Genomic DNA, 20510 nt, shown 5'->3' with positions numbered 1-20510 from the left:
TAGGTCCTGGGAAGGTTTTAAACTATGTTTGGAGAGGGTGTCTTCACCCCCCTCCCCCCCAAATAATTTTTTTTAAAAACTCTTTTAAAACTAATATTTAGAAAGGTATGAGGTCGACTTTTCCCCCTCCTACCAGTGCCCCTAGAGGCTTCTAGGGGCGTAGCCGCTAGTTTTCCATATTTTATCAAAAATAATAAGTCAAAAAATTGTCTTTTTAAAAAATAATCTTAATTTTGGTAGGTATAGTCCCTTTCGTGACATCGCCTCCTAAGGGACGTTTCGTCGTATTTTCACAGTAGGTTATTTTAGGTTTAGGTTGGGTCATTGTCCCCGCAGAGTTCGAGCCCTCCAAAAGGGGTTAAAAATAGGAGAAAAGCTACTATGAAAATACGACGAAACGCCACTTAAGACGAGTTGACACGAAAGGGACTATACCCCCTAATTTAATTAATTTTATTGAACAGGAATGCCTCCCGGTGGAATGGGGCGTGGAGGGCCGCCCCTACCCCGTCCAATTATTCCCAGGGAGAGAGGGTACATGGACAGAGTGGTGGAATATCTGGTGGGTGACGGACCTTCTAATAGGTAGGTTACATTGCATATTAATTAGGATGGGCAATCCGTCCAAAAATAAAACAGATTATCCACGGATTCCGGATTCTTTTTCTTTTGACGGGTTCGGATTCGAGCAATATTTTAAAAGTCTTTTTTTAAAAAATAAATTAAGGGAATAAATTTTACTGGGTACTGGGAAGAATCTAAAGCTGCTTTTTTTCATATTTTCATAATAGCTTTTCTCCTATTTCTTGGTGGTGTAGGTGGAGACAGTAGGGGGGGGAGGGGGGTTGATCTTTGCCTCAAAGAGGGGGGTTGAAAGAAAAAAACTAAAGACACTAATTTTAGCCTAACAAATAAGAATCCGAATCCGCTATTAAAAAAATCGGATTCCGGATTCGGATTACCAACCCTAAATACAGTACAAAAATTGTAGGGATCTGAAGGGATAAGACACTGATATACATTGTTATTATGAAGTAAAATTACCTAAGGCCCAGGACCAAGCTCTAATGGTTTTAATCCATCGGATATGAGTCATTATCTGACCCGTAATGGAATATTTTTCTATAAATTTTAATTAATGTTTTGTAGTTATAATTTTTATATATATAAGATTAATGTTTTTTCGAGTAGGTATATCAGTTTTTAAATATCCAGCTCAACAAAACTAAGATGATTAAAAACATTTCTTAAAATAGCATAAATCTCTTTAATTAAGGTTAAATCTTATTTATTTTTAAACATTAAACAATGAAACAATTAGAACAAGGTTTCTTGGAATTTCAAAAGTTGCGTACAGATTATCCTTTGGTTTAACGACCTTTTATTACAATCAAGTTATTTTTTTTGTTGTTGAAAATTAGGTATAATCCTCTTAGGATTTTTTCTCTCTAATTTTGAAAAGGGGGGGGGGCGGATGTGCCACTTTTTGAAACCAAAACTAAAAGTCAACAAAGGAACTAAACTAAAAAAAGAGTTACAGGTCAAGATTTTGCATGGCAGTTGCTTTATAGAGTTACAATATGGAACTGTGAAGAAACGGCGGTGCAACCGCCGTTTCCCGCCGAATTTATTTTGAAATTTCTCGGCGGTTTTCGGCGGATGCGCCGCCGTTTCTTCACTGTTCCATATTGTAACCCTATAAAGCAACTGCCATGCAAAATCTCAGACCTGTAACTCTTTTTTTAGTTGAGTTCCTTTGTTGACTTTTAGTTTTGGTTTCAAAAAGTGGCACATCCGCCCCCCCCCCCCCACAGTGAGCCCAGGAATCCAACTTTGTGGAAAAAATTATTTATGCCCAAAATCGAACTTTAGAAAATCAATTATTTTAAAAGTCCATGTTAAAATTCATCATATTAGAGGAGGTTTGCCATTTTAAATTAATGAAAAATTTTTAAAAATAAAGTTTTTATGGCCTTCTGAAGTTGTTACCCTGGGTTTCACGAAATTTAGATACAAAAATCTCCCAAAAAAAATATTTTTAAATTTTTTTTTGTTTTACTTGCCATTTAATCAAATATTAACTTAGGACGTAATGTAATAACATTTTAGAAAGGTTGTGCAATTATCTAACGCTGGATAACAAGAAACTAAATAGTTTTGTATAAAAAAAACCTCTTGAATCCATATTAAAGAAAGTTGGTGAAAATGCAAAAAAAAGCACGTTGAATATTTTTTTAAGCTCTGATTCAAATACCTTGATCTTTTTAGCAACGAGGTGAAAATTTTTAGGATGAAGTTCTAGCATTAATTAGGCAATATATAAGAGGATCCCATTGGTCTTATCAACTTTCACTTAGTTGCTTAACCTCTATAGATATTTTTGTAAAGGTCGTTTTAAGCTATTTTTAGTGTATAATCCTTATATAATTTGTTGCCGGATTTCATTATAGAGAAAAATCCTTTTACAGGGTAAAAATCTGGCAAAATGCCTTTCCGAAAAATCATGGCATAAAATTTTCCCACCAGTGGTGGAAAAGTTAGAGCACCTCAAAATAAAATTTTACTATGCCCTTGTGTATTGGACCCTGAGGGCCTCCTGGAGGGGCTACCAGAAATCTAAAGGTATCTTTAGAACCACAATGGCCGGCTCTAACTGCACTCAGAAGAAGTCAATGATAATTGCCGGCCTCCTTCCGTCCTTTAATTGGCGGCAAAGTTAGCACACCAAAAAAATGACAATTTTTTGTTGTGTTTTTTGCACACAGGGCGGCGTGTGTTTGTGGCGCAGCCACGTGTATTACCACTTTTTTGTAGGTCATTTCAAGCCAGATTGGCGGGTGTGCGGCCAGAGGTGGTCTGACTGGCCGTTTGGCCGACAGCCGCAGTTAAAGGTCGCAAAAATTGTCAAAAATTGAAGTTTTTGAGGATTTTTGGCATGCCAGTGCAGCCAGACTGCTTGGCTGACAGGCCTGGGACACATGTCACCTGACACACTGGGCCATTGCCCATCTTTGCTATTTTGCACAATTTTTTTCCCATCACTTCCCTGGCCGTGATGGCCATTCAAAGTGGCCTGGGTCAAAATCGACCAAAACCAATTTTTGGGGGTGATATTTTGACCCCCCAATCATCTAGAGAGGGAGGAAGGGATAATCTTGTTAATTCTGTAAAAGGTACTATAAAAACCTTTAAATTAAAAAAAATTGTTTGATTTGGTTGAAAAATAAGGAAGTTATTAATTTTTTCCACAAAATTGGATTCCTGGGCTCACTGTGCCCCCCCTTTTCAAAATTAGAGAGAAAAAATCTAATCCTCTGTGAAGAAACGGCGGTGCAACCGCCGTTTCCCGCCGAATTTTTTTTGAAATTTCTCGGCGGTTTTCGGCGGTTGCGCCGCCGTTTCTTCACTGTTCCATATTGTAACCCTATAAAGCAACTGCCATGCAAAATCTCAGACCTGTAACTCTTTTTTTAGTTGAGTTCCTTTGTTGACTTTTAGTTTTGGTTTCAAAAATTGGCACATCCGCCCCCCCCCCCCCCCCCCTTTTCAAAATTAGAGAGAAAAAGTCCTAAGAGGATTATACCTAATTTTCAACAACAAAAAAAATAACTTGATTGTAATAAAAGGTCGTTAATAAAAGGACTTTTAGTTTTGGTTTCAAAAAGTGGCACATCCGCCTCCCCCCTTTTTATACCCTCTCCCCCTCGAAAAAAAACTATAACCATGGCCCAGCGCTCGGTCCCCTATCCTGTCTAGCCACGGGCGCTCGAACCCTACCCAAATAACCTGACCTAAACTAATTGCAAAAAAATTATTTTGTCGAAGGTGGGGGAGGGGGGGGGGGAGGATATAAAAATTTTCAAAATAGAAGAAGAAAAATTTGGATAACGCCAAAATTTTGCAAATTGGTTAATATTTTATAGAATTTAAATTGCCTGAATATTACCTTAAAATATTCCACTATTCTATCCCACTGCGATTTTTAAATTTTTAATTGTATTTATTTTGCAGGTACGCCTTAATTTGTCGACAATGTCAGAGCCATAATGGTATGGCACTCAGGGAAGAGTTTGAATATATTTCATACAGGTAAATAGTTGTTAATCACATCGTATTAAAAAACCTTTCCGCGGATATAAAAATGTACAATTATAAGTTTAAAACTAGTTTTTTCAAAGGCTCCGGCTAACTAAACTGTTTTTAATATTATGATTGCACATTTTTATATTCAAAAAACTGAATATAATACAATACGAATTCATAAAAATTAGTATTTTGTCATTACTGAGTTACCATAAAACAGGCTTTCAAAGTAAAAAATTTGGAAGTTTTAAATGAACTTGCGGAATTTCTGGTAACAATTATAGAGCTGCTTTGCTATGCATTCTAATGCCTAATTAAGAACAATTTGACTTAATAAAAGCATTTGACTAAAAGCTTACACCCAACTTTACGGAAAATACGTGAAAAAATGACCTCCATTATTTTTCTTGTTAAGATGTTGTTACTGTCATTACTGGAATCCTGCTCGTAAGCAGCGGCCTGTAGCCCCCCGACTGCCGGATCCGCCCCCAACTCCGCCTACTCCAGTGGCGGCTAAGGTCAAGCAGCCGCCGCCATCTTCAACGTCTTCAACTCAAGGTATAATTAGTCATATATCTAAACGGATAAGACAATGGGCCGATAAATTGAAGTACATCCCCAATAATAAAACATATATTCACCCCTTCTGCAAATTACAATTGGTGGTTGAAACGTTTGAAGTTCAACACTCAACTTAATGAATTAACAAATCATGCAAAATTTACTAAAGCCCCCAAAGTTGTCAAGCTAACGAATAACGTTATTATAAAACTTTGGGGACTAGTGTAATAAACCCCCTCATTGCCCCCTCCCTCTGTTGCCAGTTATTGTCATGTTGTTCCTGTCTAGGTTCCGAGAAAGGTTCTCCCAATCCAAGGAAAGATAACTCAGAGGTAAGTCCTATTATATAAACTAGCGGCTACGCCCCTAGAAGCCTCTAGTGGCACTTTAAATGTTTGGTTTTTTGTTGCGTTCAAGTTTCTACGATATGTTGCGTAAGAGTCTCTTTATACGATACCTCGCAATGTATACTTAAAATTGAAATTTCGATTTATTATTATTTCTCTTGGGAGGGTGGTGGTACCCTCCCCCAAAATAGTTATAAACCTTCCCGGGACTTATGAGAAGCTACCCTGTTAAGAAGGTTAGCGAGATCCTTCGGTACAAACAAACAGACAAACATCATGTTACTTTAGTATAAGGATATTAAATAGTAAGAATTTCTTGTCTGAAGCTTAAGACATATTTCCTGTTATGGTTTTAGGCTATCTTATTTTCAGATTTAAGTTTTGGTAATAGCATGGTTTCAATCTTTTTTTCTAGCCTCTCTCTGCCCCTTGAAATAAAGAGATGTCAATAATCTATTATTAAGATTATAAAAAAGAATCATCCCAATGATTTTAATCTGTATTAATGTTCTAATGGCGGCGTATTGTTATTTTTAGTATCGAAGCTATTCTATAATTCGAATTGTCCGTCCTTCAATTGGTTGGGGTGCTAGATCGATTCCTTCATTTTTAAGTTTTCATGATTCTTAACTCCTATTCAAGATAGAGACTGAAATTTTCAGGGATTGAATACTGTAATATTCTGCATAATTTTATCAAGTTTTATCGAGATTTGCTTATAGGTTAAGGTGCTAGTTCGATTCCTAGTTTTTTAGGTTTTCATGATTTTCTTTACTCCTATTCGAGATAGACTGCTGATATTTTAAGGAATTAAATAAGTTAACAGTATACATATCCCCACAAAGTTTCATTGAGATTTGCTTATTAGTTGAGGTACTAGATCAATTCCTTGATTTTCACGTTATAAATCTTTCAAGGTTTCGTGATTTTTTAGTTTAATGTTTTTTTTTTTAACTGCTTTATAGTTCATTTTTTTTTATATTCATCCATAATTTTTTAGCTTAGCTACTTATGGATATCCTTTTTATATTTTTTGTATTTTTTCGTAGCTAATAGTTAGTCATTAATCCACCCCCCACCTTCCAAAACCATTTCCAACAAACTTATTGCTTTTTTTTATATCTTTTCTAAATTTGTGTTTGCGCCCCTAGCATCTAAGGGTTCTGTATTTGAAAGGGGAAGAAAATAACCTATTCCAAGTTTAAACCTATAAACAGCCTAAAACCATTATTTGAAGCTTCCATGATTCAATCGGTTCAGTGGTTAGTATTATCTTAATTTTGATTGTACATTTTTATTCGTATAAGACTAGATATAATACATAATTTTTCAGTGTGGCTGAGAACCGGTTTTAATCAACCGGATATTTTTCGGTTTCGACGTGACACACAAGCCGCGACGGCTCTCAGCTTGTCGAAATTGCCTATTACAAATGATTATGGTTTTTCCGGATAATTTTTTGGCCGGATATCTGGACCAGTGGCGTGCGAACCGAAGGGGGCATTTGGGGCAATCGCCCCCCCCTAGCGACCAAAACGCCCCCCCCCCTGCCCCCCCTTAGCCACCGCCCCCCTGCCCCCCCCTAAATGTTGAAAAATGCCCCATTTTGCCCCCCCCTGGTCAACAAAAATGCCCCTTTTTGCCCCCTACCCTACAAAAAGCAAAACTATCCAAGTTTCCAAAAAAAAGATCAAGAAATACTCCAAAAAAAATTTCGGCGCTTCGCGCCAATCAGACAGTTACTATTCAGTATTCATTTAACCTTACCAAATTTTTAAATTAGTGTAGATATTAGGTTATAATCTTTTTTCACTGAACATAACAAACCAGGTAATAGGAAGCATTTTATTTTGTATAATATAAACTTTTTACAAAAGAAATTTTGTACATCCCCAATGATGTTACACAAAATTTCCCCTTTTATAGATTACAATTAGTGGATGAAATGTATGGAAACTCGGCTTAATTAACCAACCAATCAAAATTCCATTAAAGTCCCCAAAGTTGTTGAGCCAATGAATAAGAAAATTTTATATGAAATATTGGGGACTAGTGTAATAAATAGCCCAAAAACCCCTCCCTCCCTGCATATTTGAAGAAAAAAATTTGCTCTTCGCGCCCTTCCAAATGGTTTCTGCTTTTTATCACACTAGCGGCTTCGCCCCTAGCCTCTAGGGGCTTTGCCCCAAGAGATGGTAAAAAAAAGCAGGACCAATAGGTATAAACCCTCAAGAGTAGAATCCAATCTGGTCAGCGGTTACCGAGATCTTAAGCTTCAGACGGACAGACAGACGGACAGACATCGTTTTACTTTGTATTATAGATTGTATATTTTGTTTTTATTTCTATAAAAACATGTGTAAACAACAAATATTTAATCAAAAAGCTATTTATATAAAAAGAAACAGCGTTGATATTTATCTAAGCCTTTTTCTCAACACTGTATGTCTGTCTAAATGAATAACTATATATGATGTCATATTATTTTCAGGATAAGTTTATCATTTTTTTTGTGTACATAACCTTACAAAAAGACATAGTTTTTTTTATTGCATTTTTCATTAAAAACCCTTAAAACTAACTACACTCTATATATATTCCTAACTTGATAAAATATGCCACTCTTGTTGTCTTTAATTGATTAGAGTTCAAAGGGGAAGTAAATATTATTAGGTGTGCTTCAAGCACCGTCCTTATAAATCCTTGGAAACACCACTTAATCAAAAATTAACAGAGTTTTAAAGTGCCATTTAAAGAGGGTAGAATATGTTGATATAACTTTTTAGCTTCTCTATAATTCACTATGACTGTCATTACGTAATGCTAAGGGGGAAATGTGATTTTTTCAACTGCAATTAAAGATAGAAGGCTAAAACTTAATGTTGACATTCCCATCATTATGGAGTATAATTAACTATTAAAAATTCATGGAGGTTGGACTGCTTTTCAGGACGTTTTTTGCTATTTTTGTATCTTTTTAATTTTGGGTATAGTCCCTTTTGTGACATTGCCTCTTAAGGTGCATTTCGTTGTATTTTCACAGTAGCTTTTCACCTATTTATAGCTCCTGCGGGGCCAATTGCCTAACCCTGCGGGGAAATCACCTGACCTAACTTAACCTACAATAACCTATTAAAAGCTACTATGAAAATACGACGAAATGCCCCTTAAGAGGTGTTGCCACAAAAGAGACTATACCCCAAAGTTTTCCATATTTCTAAGAGATTTTTATATCTGTAGATGAAAGGACAAGTAATTTTTTTTATTTTTTACATAGTTCTTTATATCTTTGGTTTTTATGGTAAGATAAATTTTTTGTGTGGATTATAATACAGTGTGTTTTTTTTATGAGCACTTTTTTTAAAGCAATTTTACCCCACTTATAGTTATCAGAATTTAATGATTAATGGCTTATTTTCTTCGTTTTTTAAGGGAAATTATGAAACAACAAAAAAAATTACAGTTTTTGTTGAAAAAGTACAGTAAAGTTGAAAATTAAAAACTTAGGTGTCAACATATAAAAATGGTTTTAGCGCATTTTTCTTAAAAAAATGGATTTTCTGTAGTCGACTTTGGGGGGCCAGTACTCTCTCCCTGGTTGAGATATGACCTTCAAACTTTGATATGTTCTAGTACATGTCCCTAATAGTATCTGTATACATTTTTAGCTCTATATCTCAACTTTGAAGTGTTTAGCAGCCATTCTTGCAAAAGGTTGATTATTTGAGCATAAGAAAAATGCGCTAAAACCATTTTTAGATGTTGACACCTAAGTTTTTAATTTTCAACTTTACTGTACTTTTTCACCAAAAACTGTAATTTTTTTTGTTGTTTCATAATTTCCATTAAAAAACGAAGAAAATAAGCCATTAATCATTAAATTCTGATAACTATAAGTGGGGTAAAATTGCTTTCAAAAAAGTGCTCATAAAAAAAACACACTGTATAAAAAAAATAAAATTTCTGTTTCGAGCATCCAGTATGTAATTTACTTTGACTGTCATCACACAACATACAGGAAAAAGAATTTGTGACTTTTTCTACCTAAAATATATATTTATTTCAACAGATGCTCTTTAAATCTACTTGTCTGTATTCTTATTAATGATTTTTTTGTGCTTTGCTACATATTAGGTTAATTTTTGGTAAATTATTTCCAAAATGAGTGTTTTTATCTTCCCCCCCAAAAAATTTTTTTTAATGGGGTTATTCATCCTTCCTGCTGAGATTTTATAACATCCCCTTCCACCCATAAATAATGTTTTGTGGTGGGGGGGGGGGGGAAGGTTAAATTATCTTCTGTACTTTTTTTTTCAAAGATGCTTTCTAGCTCCCTTCCTTTCGGTCATTGCAGGGTGGGGAGAAGAGATAGGGGGGGGGGGAAGAGATGGGGATATAAATGGGAAATAGGGATGGGGAAGAAGGGATAAGGACTAGAAGGCCCATAATCAAATGATCCCACCCCTTAAAACGCCCTTATTTAAAATTAGTATATATATAATCAAAATGCCCCCCCCCTAAAGCAAAGTGCCCCCCCGGGGCACTTTGATTTAGGGGGGGGCAAAATTTTACAAAATCTTCAAAATGCCCCCCCCTAGACAAAGTGCTTCGCACGCCACTGATCTGGACAACTTTGGATATCCGGCAAATTACCGGATATGCGACTAGATAACCGTATATCTAGCATTATAAATCAACCGGGTACCCGGTATCCGGATAGTTTCAATATCTGGTATCCGGCCGGATATCCGGCCCAACCCCACATATGATATTTCCTTGGTACGCCCTTATACTTGAGTTTCATGAATATGTTTGCGTAGAATATATTATTCACATGCATGCCAAACCAGGGAGGGAGGGGACATTGGCCTGTTTATTGCATTAGTCCCCAAAGTTTTCTTATTCTTTTGCATAAGAACTTTTGGTACTTTTAAGGAATTTTGATCGGTTGAATAAAGTTGTGTATCCAAACGTTTCAACCGCTAATTATAATCTAAAGAAGGGGTAATCATTTTGGATGTACAATAATTTATCGGCCATTGTCTTATCCCTTGAGATCCCTTGATGTATGCCTATCATATTTATGCAAAAATCAGCCTCAAGCAGTTGACACACAATTTAAATAATATACAAGATAGCATCTTTATTTATCCGCGCCCCTAGCCTCATGTATGATGGTTGTACCAAATTTTTAATCTTCTATAATACAAAGTAGCTTGATGTCTGTCCGTCCGTCCCATAAGATCTCGGTAACCACTGAACCGATTGGATTATACTCTTCAGGGAAAATACCCTTCTGGTCCTGTGTTGGTTTTGGGCTATTTTTATGGGGGGTGGGACACCCCCAACCCCTCCCCCCAAAAAAAGGAAAATCTCCTTCCCCAAAAGAAATAGTTTTTAGGCAGTTAATACACAATAAATGGCAGCACCAGAAATACTTAATTTTTTTTTTAATCACCATTTAGGGTAAAGACCCTAGAGGCTAGGGGCAAAGCCGCTAGTATTATATAAAAGTAGTGAGGTTTTGTATGTTTGTTTGTCCGTTACGATATCACTATCCACAGAACCGATTGAGTTCTCCGTTTTGTGGAAGCTTTACAAAAAACCCTGGATAGTTTTAGGCTATTTATTTTGAAAATTTAAGTATGTTACCTAAAATAACATAAACATAATAACATTAAAATATAATAAACGCTAAAATAATTACAAATGAAATTATAGTGGTTTTATTTTAAGTTTTGGAGAATATTTCATACTGTCTGAAGGGTTCTTAAATAGTGAATTCCTATTTCCTTTCATAAAATAAGCAAGGCTAAAAATAGATCAAGTCTAAAAATATTAAAATAGAACAAAGTCAACTCTTGCTAATACAATAATAGTTACTAGCGGCTACGCCCCCTAGAGGCCTTTAGGAGGGGAGAGTCGAATTTGATAACCCGATTTATCATTTTAGATTTTGTAAGAAAAAGTAAAAAAAAAATTTCTGGGGGGGATGGAATTTTTTATTTGGGGGGGGGGGAGATCTCCCCTCAATTTTTAAATTTAGTTAGAAAAAGTTATATTTTTTTTTTTGGGAGGGGGGTAAATTTTTTCGCGATTTTTCTTGTGAGTGTGGTGTTACCTTACCCCAAAATAGTTATAAACCTTCCCGGGATCTATAAGAAGCTACCCTTTTAAGGGGAACCCGATCGGTTCAGCGTTTAGCAAGATCCTTCGGCACAAACAGACAGACAAACACACATCCTGTTACTTTATTATAATGATTAATGACATCGTATTATAGACAGCTTTCCGCGGATATTAAAATGGGAATTGTAAGATTAAAATCAACTTTTTTAGTCCCGTTTTTAAAAAAGTTATGGAAAGTTGTCTATAATGGTCTGTAAGGGATAGGATAAGCGGAAGGGGGGGGGGGGGGATCATCGGTATATTAGCCACCTGGAAGAATTATTAAAGTAGGCTTAAATTTGGCACAATATCCATGTAATTCTGTATTCATTTCTTAAACATGACAAGATAGATTAAAAAATAAAAAGTCTAAAGTGCATCTTTAATACAAGAATAAAGCATAGCATATAAATACAAAAATGAATAAAACAACAAGAACGACAACAATCCAATTCACAAGAACATGCCTAAATTATAAAAAATGATAGTTATGTAATAAAATAAGGTTAACACAGGTTAAAGGTTCGAATCTCGGTCCGACACCGCGTCATAACTAAAGACGATAAAAATGGTTCCCACTGCTACTATGTCAGATGCGCGACGTAAATAGTTAGAGTGGAGGGAATGCCTTGGCCCAAGGTGCGTGGAGGTCTAGTACCCGAAGCGACACCTAGCCCCCTTGAGTATTAACTCTTAACCCTTACAGATCGGGGGGGGGGGGCTCCAAGAGCCCCCCCCTCTAGTTTTTTCATTCTCATTTTTTTTGTAGGTAAGATGGAGTGCTGTGACTTCATGACTTTTTAAGTTTAGTAATTATACGTCGGCAAGAGTTGATTTTATTAGGATATCTGGTCTGTGTCGGTCGTAGTGTCCGGTCAAAGTCGGTTGGGTAGCACCAAAATTCTAAAAAAATTCTAAAAAATCTTAATTTCTACATTATGACTTTTGTGTATAAGGAGAAACCTAAATTTTTTTTGGTGAATACTTAGATATCAATGACCTCCTGAGAAAAAATGTGTTATGACCGTTTGACCGCTCCCTGGCCGACTTTATGACCGATTTTTGTCCGGCTTTTACTACAGACATATATCATGAATATCGTGGCTTCTATTACAGCTAGAGTCCTATAAATTTTTTGGTAAATCCTTGAGCAACAACAAACAGATAAAAATATTAATCGGCGCCGCCAACCGCCGTTTTACCGCCGTAACCGCCGAAAATGGCGGTTTCCGTTATTTGCCGTTTTTTGGCGATGATCAGAAAAAGTAATTTTTTTGTTATGAAAAATAAAAGTTCGTCCTAAAATTTGGTCATCCTAGCTGCAAAATTGGCCGCTCTACAGCTGTTTTAAAATTTAGCGGCTGGCCGCTAAAAAGCGGCTAAGGAGCGGCCTGGCTGCTATGACTAGAAAAAGGAATTTTCTCTAAAAATACACATGAACCACCAGAAAAAAATTTTACGTCTTTATCTGTAACAGGAGCCGAGATAGAGGGGGGGCTCTTGGAGCCCCCCCCCCCCCCCCCCCGATCTATTAAGGTGGGAATTGGGGCCCGAGCTGTAAGGGTTAACACAGGGATTTAAAGGGATAAGGCCGATAAATTGATGTTTATCCCCAATGATGACACACAAAATTAATAAGCCAACTCATAAGAAAGTCTTAATATAAAACTTTGAGGACTAGTGTAATAAACAGCTCATTGTCCCCTCCCTTTCGGATAAGAATATATACTGACCAACATGACTATATTATAGAAAATGATAGTTATAAAATGAAAATAAGGATAAGAGCAACCGGAAATGAAATAATTTAAGTGTAATGAGATATTTAACTAAACAGATAAATTGCAGACAGAAAAATGAATGCGAAGTACACTTCAAGAATATTTATTATAGTTTTGAATATTATTTTCACAACTAGCGGTTACGCCCCTGGCATCTAGGAAAACTGTATTCGAATACTGTGAATATATTAAAATAACCCAAAGGCGTAAATCTGAAAATATAATAGCCTAAAACCACCAGAGGACCTAGGTTAAGCTTACATATAATAGATAGCTTAGCGATATCCTTTTGTACTTACACACAAAGAGACAGACAGACAAACGCACACAGATCCAGTTACTTTATTATAAGGTTAAAAACTTTTTAGAGCGAGCAAACCGATGAGGAGAAAGTTGACAAGGAAGCCAAGAAAGAAGTTGATAGTGATGATAACATTGACAATGATAACTCTGCCAAAGATGAAAATGCGCAATCCACTGCTGAAGATGGGGATACTTCTGATAGAGATCTAGGAAATGTGTAATTCTTAATTCCAACCAGAGATCTAAACACTATGGTCTATTTAAGGGGTTTAGTGGAAATTTGGTATAGCTTTAATCAAATTTAAATATTTACACTTCTACCAGTCCGAATTCATTAAAATAAAAAGTTATGAGTAATATATTACATTAGGCAACTTTTTAATGTTGGTCATGTATAGGTGCGTGCACAGGAATGTGATTGGGGGGTAACCAAAAAGGGGTGATTTTTAAAATATAATTTTTGTTACTACTCTGTTATTTTTAAAGATAATTGAACCAAATTTTAACCTGATTCAATTACTACCGTAGATAAACGATTATTAATAAATAATAGGGATTTCCCGCCGAAACCACCGTCTACCGCCGAATTCCGCCGTGTTATTTTCCTACCTCATTTGGCTAATTGGAGTCAATAAAAAAAGTGATATATTTAAATAAAAGTATTATAATACACCTTTTACTATCCACTTACAGCTGCTTTTTAATATTTATAATTTATTTAAGAGAGGTTAGGTCGTTTTAAACTTAAAGAAAATGAATATTGAGACTGGATAATCGAGCTTCCCATTAAAGATATTGATTAATTTTTTTTGTAAAGTATCTTTCTACTTGTATAGTTTACCATTATAAGTATCTATTTAAATTTAGTACTGTCCCTCAAGGGCCTACAGGGGCCAACACCGCCATCCCCCCCCCCCCCTTTTCTACTACCAAACCAGAAGTTAAAATTTTACTGTTTTTAAAGGTATTATACGAAGTTTAAAAGGAAAAAAGTATTCTCATAACTGACCAAAATATTTTTTTGTATCTATGCTCCCCTCCCCCCCCCCCCCCCCCTCCTATCTAAATAAAAATAAGATAACCATCATCAAATTGATATCAAACAAAATTAAATTCATTTTAGAACAGTAAAGAAAAACCGGTAGACCAAGTAATAGACTAAAACAGTATTTGAAAGCTAAATCATAACATATCTTACAAAAAAAAGACAGAAGAAACGAACACATTTACTCTTTGAAATCTTAATGTTCTTAGAGTTTTACAGACAGATGAGGGGACCAAGTGAACTAAAGAGTAGGTGCTTGTTGGTGAGCTTAACCATCACCAAAAAATCAGCTTTCTTACAAAATAAAACTGCTTAGTAGATCAAATTTTCCCTACAGATATCTTATGTCTGTAAGAGAATTAACAACAGTCCGACGGACCAAATAAATCTTACAGTAGATGGTTGTTTGTACAGATAATGTTCATAAAAAGTTTTTCTTTCAACCGTCTTGAGTCGTAGCAAAGAAAGTCATAATGTTTACATATCGATTCATACAGACTGACGGACTTTGCGAATTTGAAAGTAGCTACGCTACTACAAAATTTATTTTTGCACTTTCCTTCTAAGGACTAGAGTTGCAAACACCTTCCCTAAACACTAAAATCAAAAAAGAAATGACCTATATGGAATAAATGTTTTGTTTTTTAAAATCTGCGGGCGGCGGCCTTTTTTGCGGGAACTGCGGGTAAGTCGCGGTTTTCCTTTAAAATTATTGTTCCTCTAGTAATTACTGATTAATTTTAAAAAGTTTTACTCAATTATCTTTAATAGTAATGGAATAACAGAGAAATTAAGATTGCTGTTATGGTTTGTAATTCCCCCCCCCCCTCCTCAAATTTAGGTTTTACAGGCAATTTTCAGATTAAAAATTTTTAAAGTTGCGCTACCGACCCCACTCTGGAAACTTCACTTAAAGTTGTATTATATTCTCAAAATTTAGAATCATATATGGTTTGGTATGGGGTCGGTAGCGCAACTAGGAGTAAAATGAGGAAAACTAATTTTTTTTGCTAAATTTTTCAGTAAAAAAATGACGAAAATTTTTTCATAAATTTACTTTCAAAGCATAAAATTAACACTTTTAAGGTAAAATATATAATAAAAATGTTTTAATTTATTGATTTGGTATATATATTTGTAAAGAATATGAACGAAATTAGTTTTTAATAGATATTTATGCAAAAAAAAAATATTTTTCACATCTAGGTAGAAAATAAAAAGTAGATTTTTGACCTTCAAAAAATATTGATTTGACCCAACTTTGAAGTAAAAAAAAACTTAGTTCCAAACGTTATTTTTTCTTTTCCTTGTCCATTATGCATGGGCTGGGGTATGTAAATCAATAATATCAAGTTAAAATAAGAAAATTTGATCATGACTTTTTTGCCAAATTTCCACCCTTAGACCGTTGTGCTAAAGGGATAAGACAGTGGCCGATAAATTGATGTACATCCCCAATGATGATGCACAATATTGCCCCTTCTGTAAATTAGAATTATTGGTTGATATTGTTATTTGGCAAAAGTTTCCTTTTGGGATGTAGTTTCCCTATATTTTAATAAATTTGGATTTGGCCTCCAGATTCAGGTGTAGGCCTCCAGGTTGTCTCTGGACAGGTTAAAAAAATGTTTTTTAGGAGTTAGAGGTCAACTTGTAAAGCAAAATATACATGTTTTATTTTCAAATATGTAAATAACATTCATAAAGATGGATATTTTGTTTTGTAAGTTGACTTCTAACTCTTCATACTTACCTGTCCAGAGACAATCTGGAGGCTAAATCCCAATTTTTTTTAAGTACATGGAAACTACATCTCAAAAGGAAACTTTTTTTGCCAAATGAATTATCCTCTCACTTCTAAGAAACAGGCTATAATCACTTTTTACGCAAAAGTGTCAGAATCCCCCCCCCCCCACACTTGTTAATTTTGTGTGAAGCAAATTAAGAATTACTCATAACCTGATAGATAATGAAATTGGAAATATAGAAGAAGAAACTACAATGGAGGAGAGTAATGATGTTGAAAATATGAACAGTGAAGATTTGGCTGACACAGAGACAGATAATCTGTTGAACCAGGCTGCCACAGAAAAAGATGATCTGTTGAACAAGGATGATCATGGTTTGGCTGACGGAGAGGAGAATGATAACTTTGCTACTGGTGACGACAATTTTGAGCTTCTTGCTGATACAACAAATAAAAGTGAACACATTGAGCTTATAAATAAGGTAAGAACATTTAGGTCTTTAATGTTAACAAGGATGACAACACACTTAAAAGCGAAGCCCTGTAACGTTAGAACAATCGAATATTAACACTTGTGGAGTGTCAGAACTTAATAAGCAGAATATAAAAGTCCAAACAAAATTGTAAGTAAATCTGTTGCAAAACTGCTTGAATACAGGATAATGTTTAAGGACATGCTTATATTTTTAGGACTTAATTATTGAGACTCTGCGCTTAATACATTGTATCTTGTTGTGTTAGAAATCAATTTTCCAAGAATCGGATTAATGGGATTATGGATGTACGGACATTCTGGTAAAGATTATAGAGTTGCTAAGCAATCGTACATAAAAAAATAATGATTTATTGCATAGCTACTCAAAAAATCTTTTCAAAGTATTTAAGCGTTAAGACCTCAACAAAGCGTTTGACTGTGATAAATAAAACCTCTGAATCCCCATACACTTTCAAAGGCGAATTTTTTGCGGGTTTTCTTCAATATAGTAATGATGAATGCTAATGATAACGTGGTCAAACAAAGATTGTGGAATGCTAATTAGGGTTGGGCCGGATATCAGGTTTTGCCGGATATACGGCCATTTTCAAAATCTGGCTGGGTACCGGACATCCGGTTGATTTCTTATGCCGGATATCCGGTTATCCGGCCGGATATAGAACGTTGGCCAGATATCCGGCCCCACCCTATGCTGTTTTTAAAATGAAAAGATGTTAAGAAATGCCCTTAAATATTCCGTCATACTCATATACAAAGGGTAGGTTGTGCTAAAATTCCGTAGAGATGTGAGTTTTAATACTGAAAAACAATAGTAGAACGATAATATTCTCTAAATATGTGTATTCCTTATTGAAAAGAACTATAGACAACAATTTTTTTAGGTTAAAAAAAATTTATCGTTCTACTACTGTTTTTTAAGCCTTAAAACTCACACCTATACGGAATTTATCACAACCTACCTACCCCTTATTAAAATGTGTAGGAACAACAATTAATTCTCACGTCATTTTCAAACAAATATATGATATCAAAAGTATATAAGTGTTCCACTTTCAGGAAATTACGTAATAATGAATTAATGATTGAAAATATTTTTGTTCCAAATGTGTTGATATTAATATTTTAAAAATAAAGTAGTAGTTTATATTTTCATCTTTGTTAATACTACATTTTGTATTGTATGGTCTATAAAAGAGAATAAAGAAATATATAATATAAATGAGTGGTTACTGAATTTTTAAACATTAGATTTCTTAGAGACAATTTCCTTACAATTATTGATTTTTATGTTATTGTTAAGACTCTGAATGCCCTAACGTGAAAATGATCTTAGTAAACCAGTAAGTAAAGGTTTTTTTGGCCCTAACTAATAACTGATTATTAATGATATTTAGGTTAGAATTCACTGGTTTGCATATATAAAGGTTTTTCAAATTAACATATGAAGATAGGTTTTTTACTGCATGTTTTGTTAAATAGTAAAATGGTATAAAAATTTCGTTGATTTATTAAAATGTTAAAGCTACCCCTTTTTATTATTTGCTAATGCTTAGCCTAGTCTAATTTTTACTTCGTTGTTTGACTTTTTTTATGGTTTCTTAGTTTTAATTGCTTAGTTTTTTATAGTTTAATAAGATTTCTTATATTTTTGTGCAGGCCTCCAGTCAAATATGCTCATTAAATTGTTCTTAATTATGCGTTTAATTATACTATGCGTTTGGTCATAATTAGGAAAGTTTGACAATTCTGTCGGTTTAGCGGTTACTGAGACCTTTAGCTCCTGCAGATAGACTCAATAAGTTGATTGTTCAAACGTTTCAACCACTAATTTTTATCTACAGAAGGGGGTAAATTTGTGTATCCTTATTGGGGATGTACATCAATTTATCGTCCATTGTCTAATCCCTTTAGATCCTTGCAATGAATGATCTGTTTTAAGAAAGTTGTAAATATATTTGTTTAAACCCCGCAATGTTTCAGGATTCAAGAACAAATGATGATGAGGGCATTGAAACTGATACTTCATTGACAGCCACAACAACAACAACTCCATTAATCACAACAACAACAACTACAGCTGATGAGAGCATGGAGGTTGACAGTTGACCGTCCCAGACTGTATTGTTTATCGCCGCCAGGTCAATGTGAAAGTGTAACTAAGTCTATGAAGCGCCGCCGTAGACTTTTAACTTAGTTATTTATCGCATCGTATTATAGACAGCTTTCCGCGGATATTAAAATAAAAAAATATATGATTAAAACTAGTTTTGTTAATAACAAAACTGGAATCAATTTTATGATTTTTATTTTAATATTCATGTAAAATTGTCTGTAATATTTTCTAGTATGGCTGAGAACCGGTTCTATTCCACCGGATATTAATCGGTTTCGAAGCCATACTGGAAAAATTTCTTGTCATCAGTGAATTGTATGGTATAATGTTTTATTTTTTTTGTAAATTCGTATTTTCTTAGATTTGTAGAAGTTCTAAAGTAAAAATTTCTCCATAAAGATATTTATGAATACACTAAAATGATAAAATAAAAAGGCAAGTTTAATGTCCGTTTTCTCAAATGAACGTAATTTTTGCAGTATAGCCTCTAGGCTCAATAAGGGAGGGGGAAGTCGACTACTCCCCCCCTTCCCTCCATTTTATATTTAGTTTTAAAAAGCAAAATATATTTTTTAGGAGGGAGGTCTTTATTTTGAGAAAAACACTTCTAATATAGTTAAAAACCGTACCTTAACCATTAAGAAGCTTCACTGTAAAGGAGAACCAAATCGGTTCAGCGGTAACCGAGATCATTTGCTACAGACAAAAAAAAAGGTTAAAATCTCTCGATACTATTGAATAAAGGGAGGAGTAGGTTGCGATAAAAATCCGTAAAGGTTGTGAGTTTTAAGTTAAAAACAGCAGTAGAACGATAAAAATTTATGTTGACTTTTAAAATATTTTTTTTGACTATAGTTCTTTTCAATAAGAAATACACATATTTAGTGAATATTATCGTTCTACTACTATTTTTGAGCCTTAAAACGCATACCCCCTTACGGATTTTTAGCGCATCCTACTCCTCCAAATTCTGAATGAAAAATCATCCATGAATATAAGTTGCTCAAACAGGGAGTGGGAAAAACAAATTTTTGAATCCATAAAAATTGCTACAAAATCATGTTTAAATTGAATAAAAAAAAGATAAAGCTTTTTGTTAACTAAACCGGTGAATTAATGCAAGCTCAATTGCTTATAAAGAATTGAGAATATTTCAAAAGAATTATTTGTTACTAGCGGCTACGCCCCTAGAGACCTCTAAAGGGCTCTTGAGGGCTAGGAGAAATTACCCCTTTTTCCTACTTTCAAATGTAGTTTTAACAAGAAATAAAAATAATTTTGGGGTTAAGGTAAAATTTCTCAAAGGGCGATTTCTCTTGAGGAGGCTGTCAATACCCTCCCTAAAAATAGTTATAGACCTTAATAGGAACTTCGAGTAGCTACCATATCGGTTCAGTGGTTAGCGAAAACCTTAGAATTCTTTTACTATATTACAAGGTTTTTTTGCGAATACTTAAATTTCTGCTCGTGAAGTAGAGGGGCTGAGGCTAAGGTTTACGTACAGGGTGGGAGGGGACATTGGGATGTTTATTACACTAGTCCCCAAAGTTTCATATTAGTTGGCTTCACAATTTTTGGAACTTTTATTGAACTTTGATTGGTTGGCTCATTAATTAAGTGTAAAAACGTTTAAACCACTACTTGAAAACTAAAAGTGGTAATTTTGTGTATCATCATTGGGAAAGTACATAAATTAAACGGGCATTGTCTTATCCCTTCAGATCCCTGTGATATGAATCTAAAAATATCGTCAACCTGTTTTCTTTACAAACTAAAATAGGCATATTCCCTGTTTAGACAAGTTGACCAATTTAACACCCCTCCCCCATTTAATTCAAGATTTTATATAAATTTTTTTTTCTCATT

At 34.6% G+C, this 20510-nt stretch overlaps 1 protein-coding gene across 1 annotated transcript in view; it reads left to right on the top strand.

Annotated features, from left to right (window-relative positions):
- The window catches only part of Lnpk (zinc-ribbon metal-binding protein lunapark), a 41877-nt gene that overhangs the window by 18635 nt on the left and 2732 nt on the right, over positions 1–20510 (top strand). The window contains exons 11-17 of the mRNA XM_080175193.1: positions 465–585; positions 4012–4089; positions 4499–4641; positions 4933–4976; positions 13309–13453; positions 16255–16517; positions 18512–18964. Of these exons, the coding sequence (XP_080031319.1) occupies positions 465–585; positions 4012–4089; positions 4499–4641; positions 4933–4976; positions 13309–13453; positions 16255–16517; positions 18512–18637 (920 nt within the window). The 3' untranslated portion in view covers positions 18638–18964. The remainder of the gene's footprint in view (positions 1–464; positions 586–4011; positions 4090–4498; positions 4642–4932; positions 4977–13308; positions 13454–16254; positions 16518–18511; positions 18965–20510) is intronic.

The sequence above is a fragment of the Acartia tonsa genome, chromosome 10, assembly GCF_053477335.1.
Source record: "Acartia tonsa isolate MP-2025a chromosome 10, ASM5347733v1, whole genome shotgun sequence".
In the NCBI taxonomy this organism is placed as follows: domain Eukaryota; kingdom Metazoa; phylum Arthropoda; class Copepoda; order Calanoida; family Acartiidae; genus Acartia; species Acartia tonsa.
The sequence above is the reverse complement of the archived record's forward strand: the minus strand, read 5'-3'. Positions and strand labels throughout refer to the sequence as shown.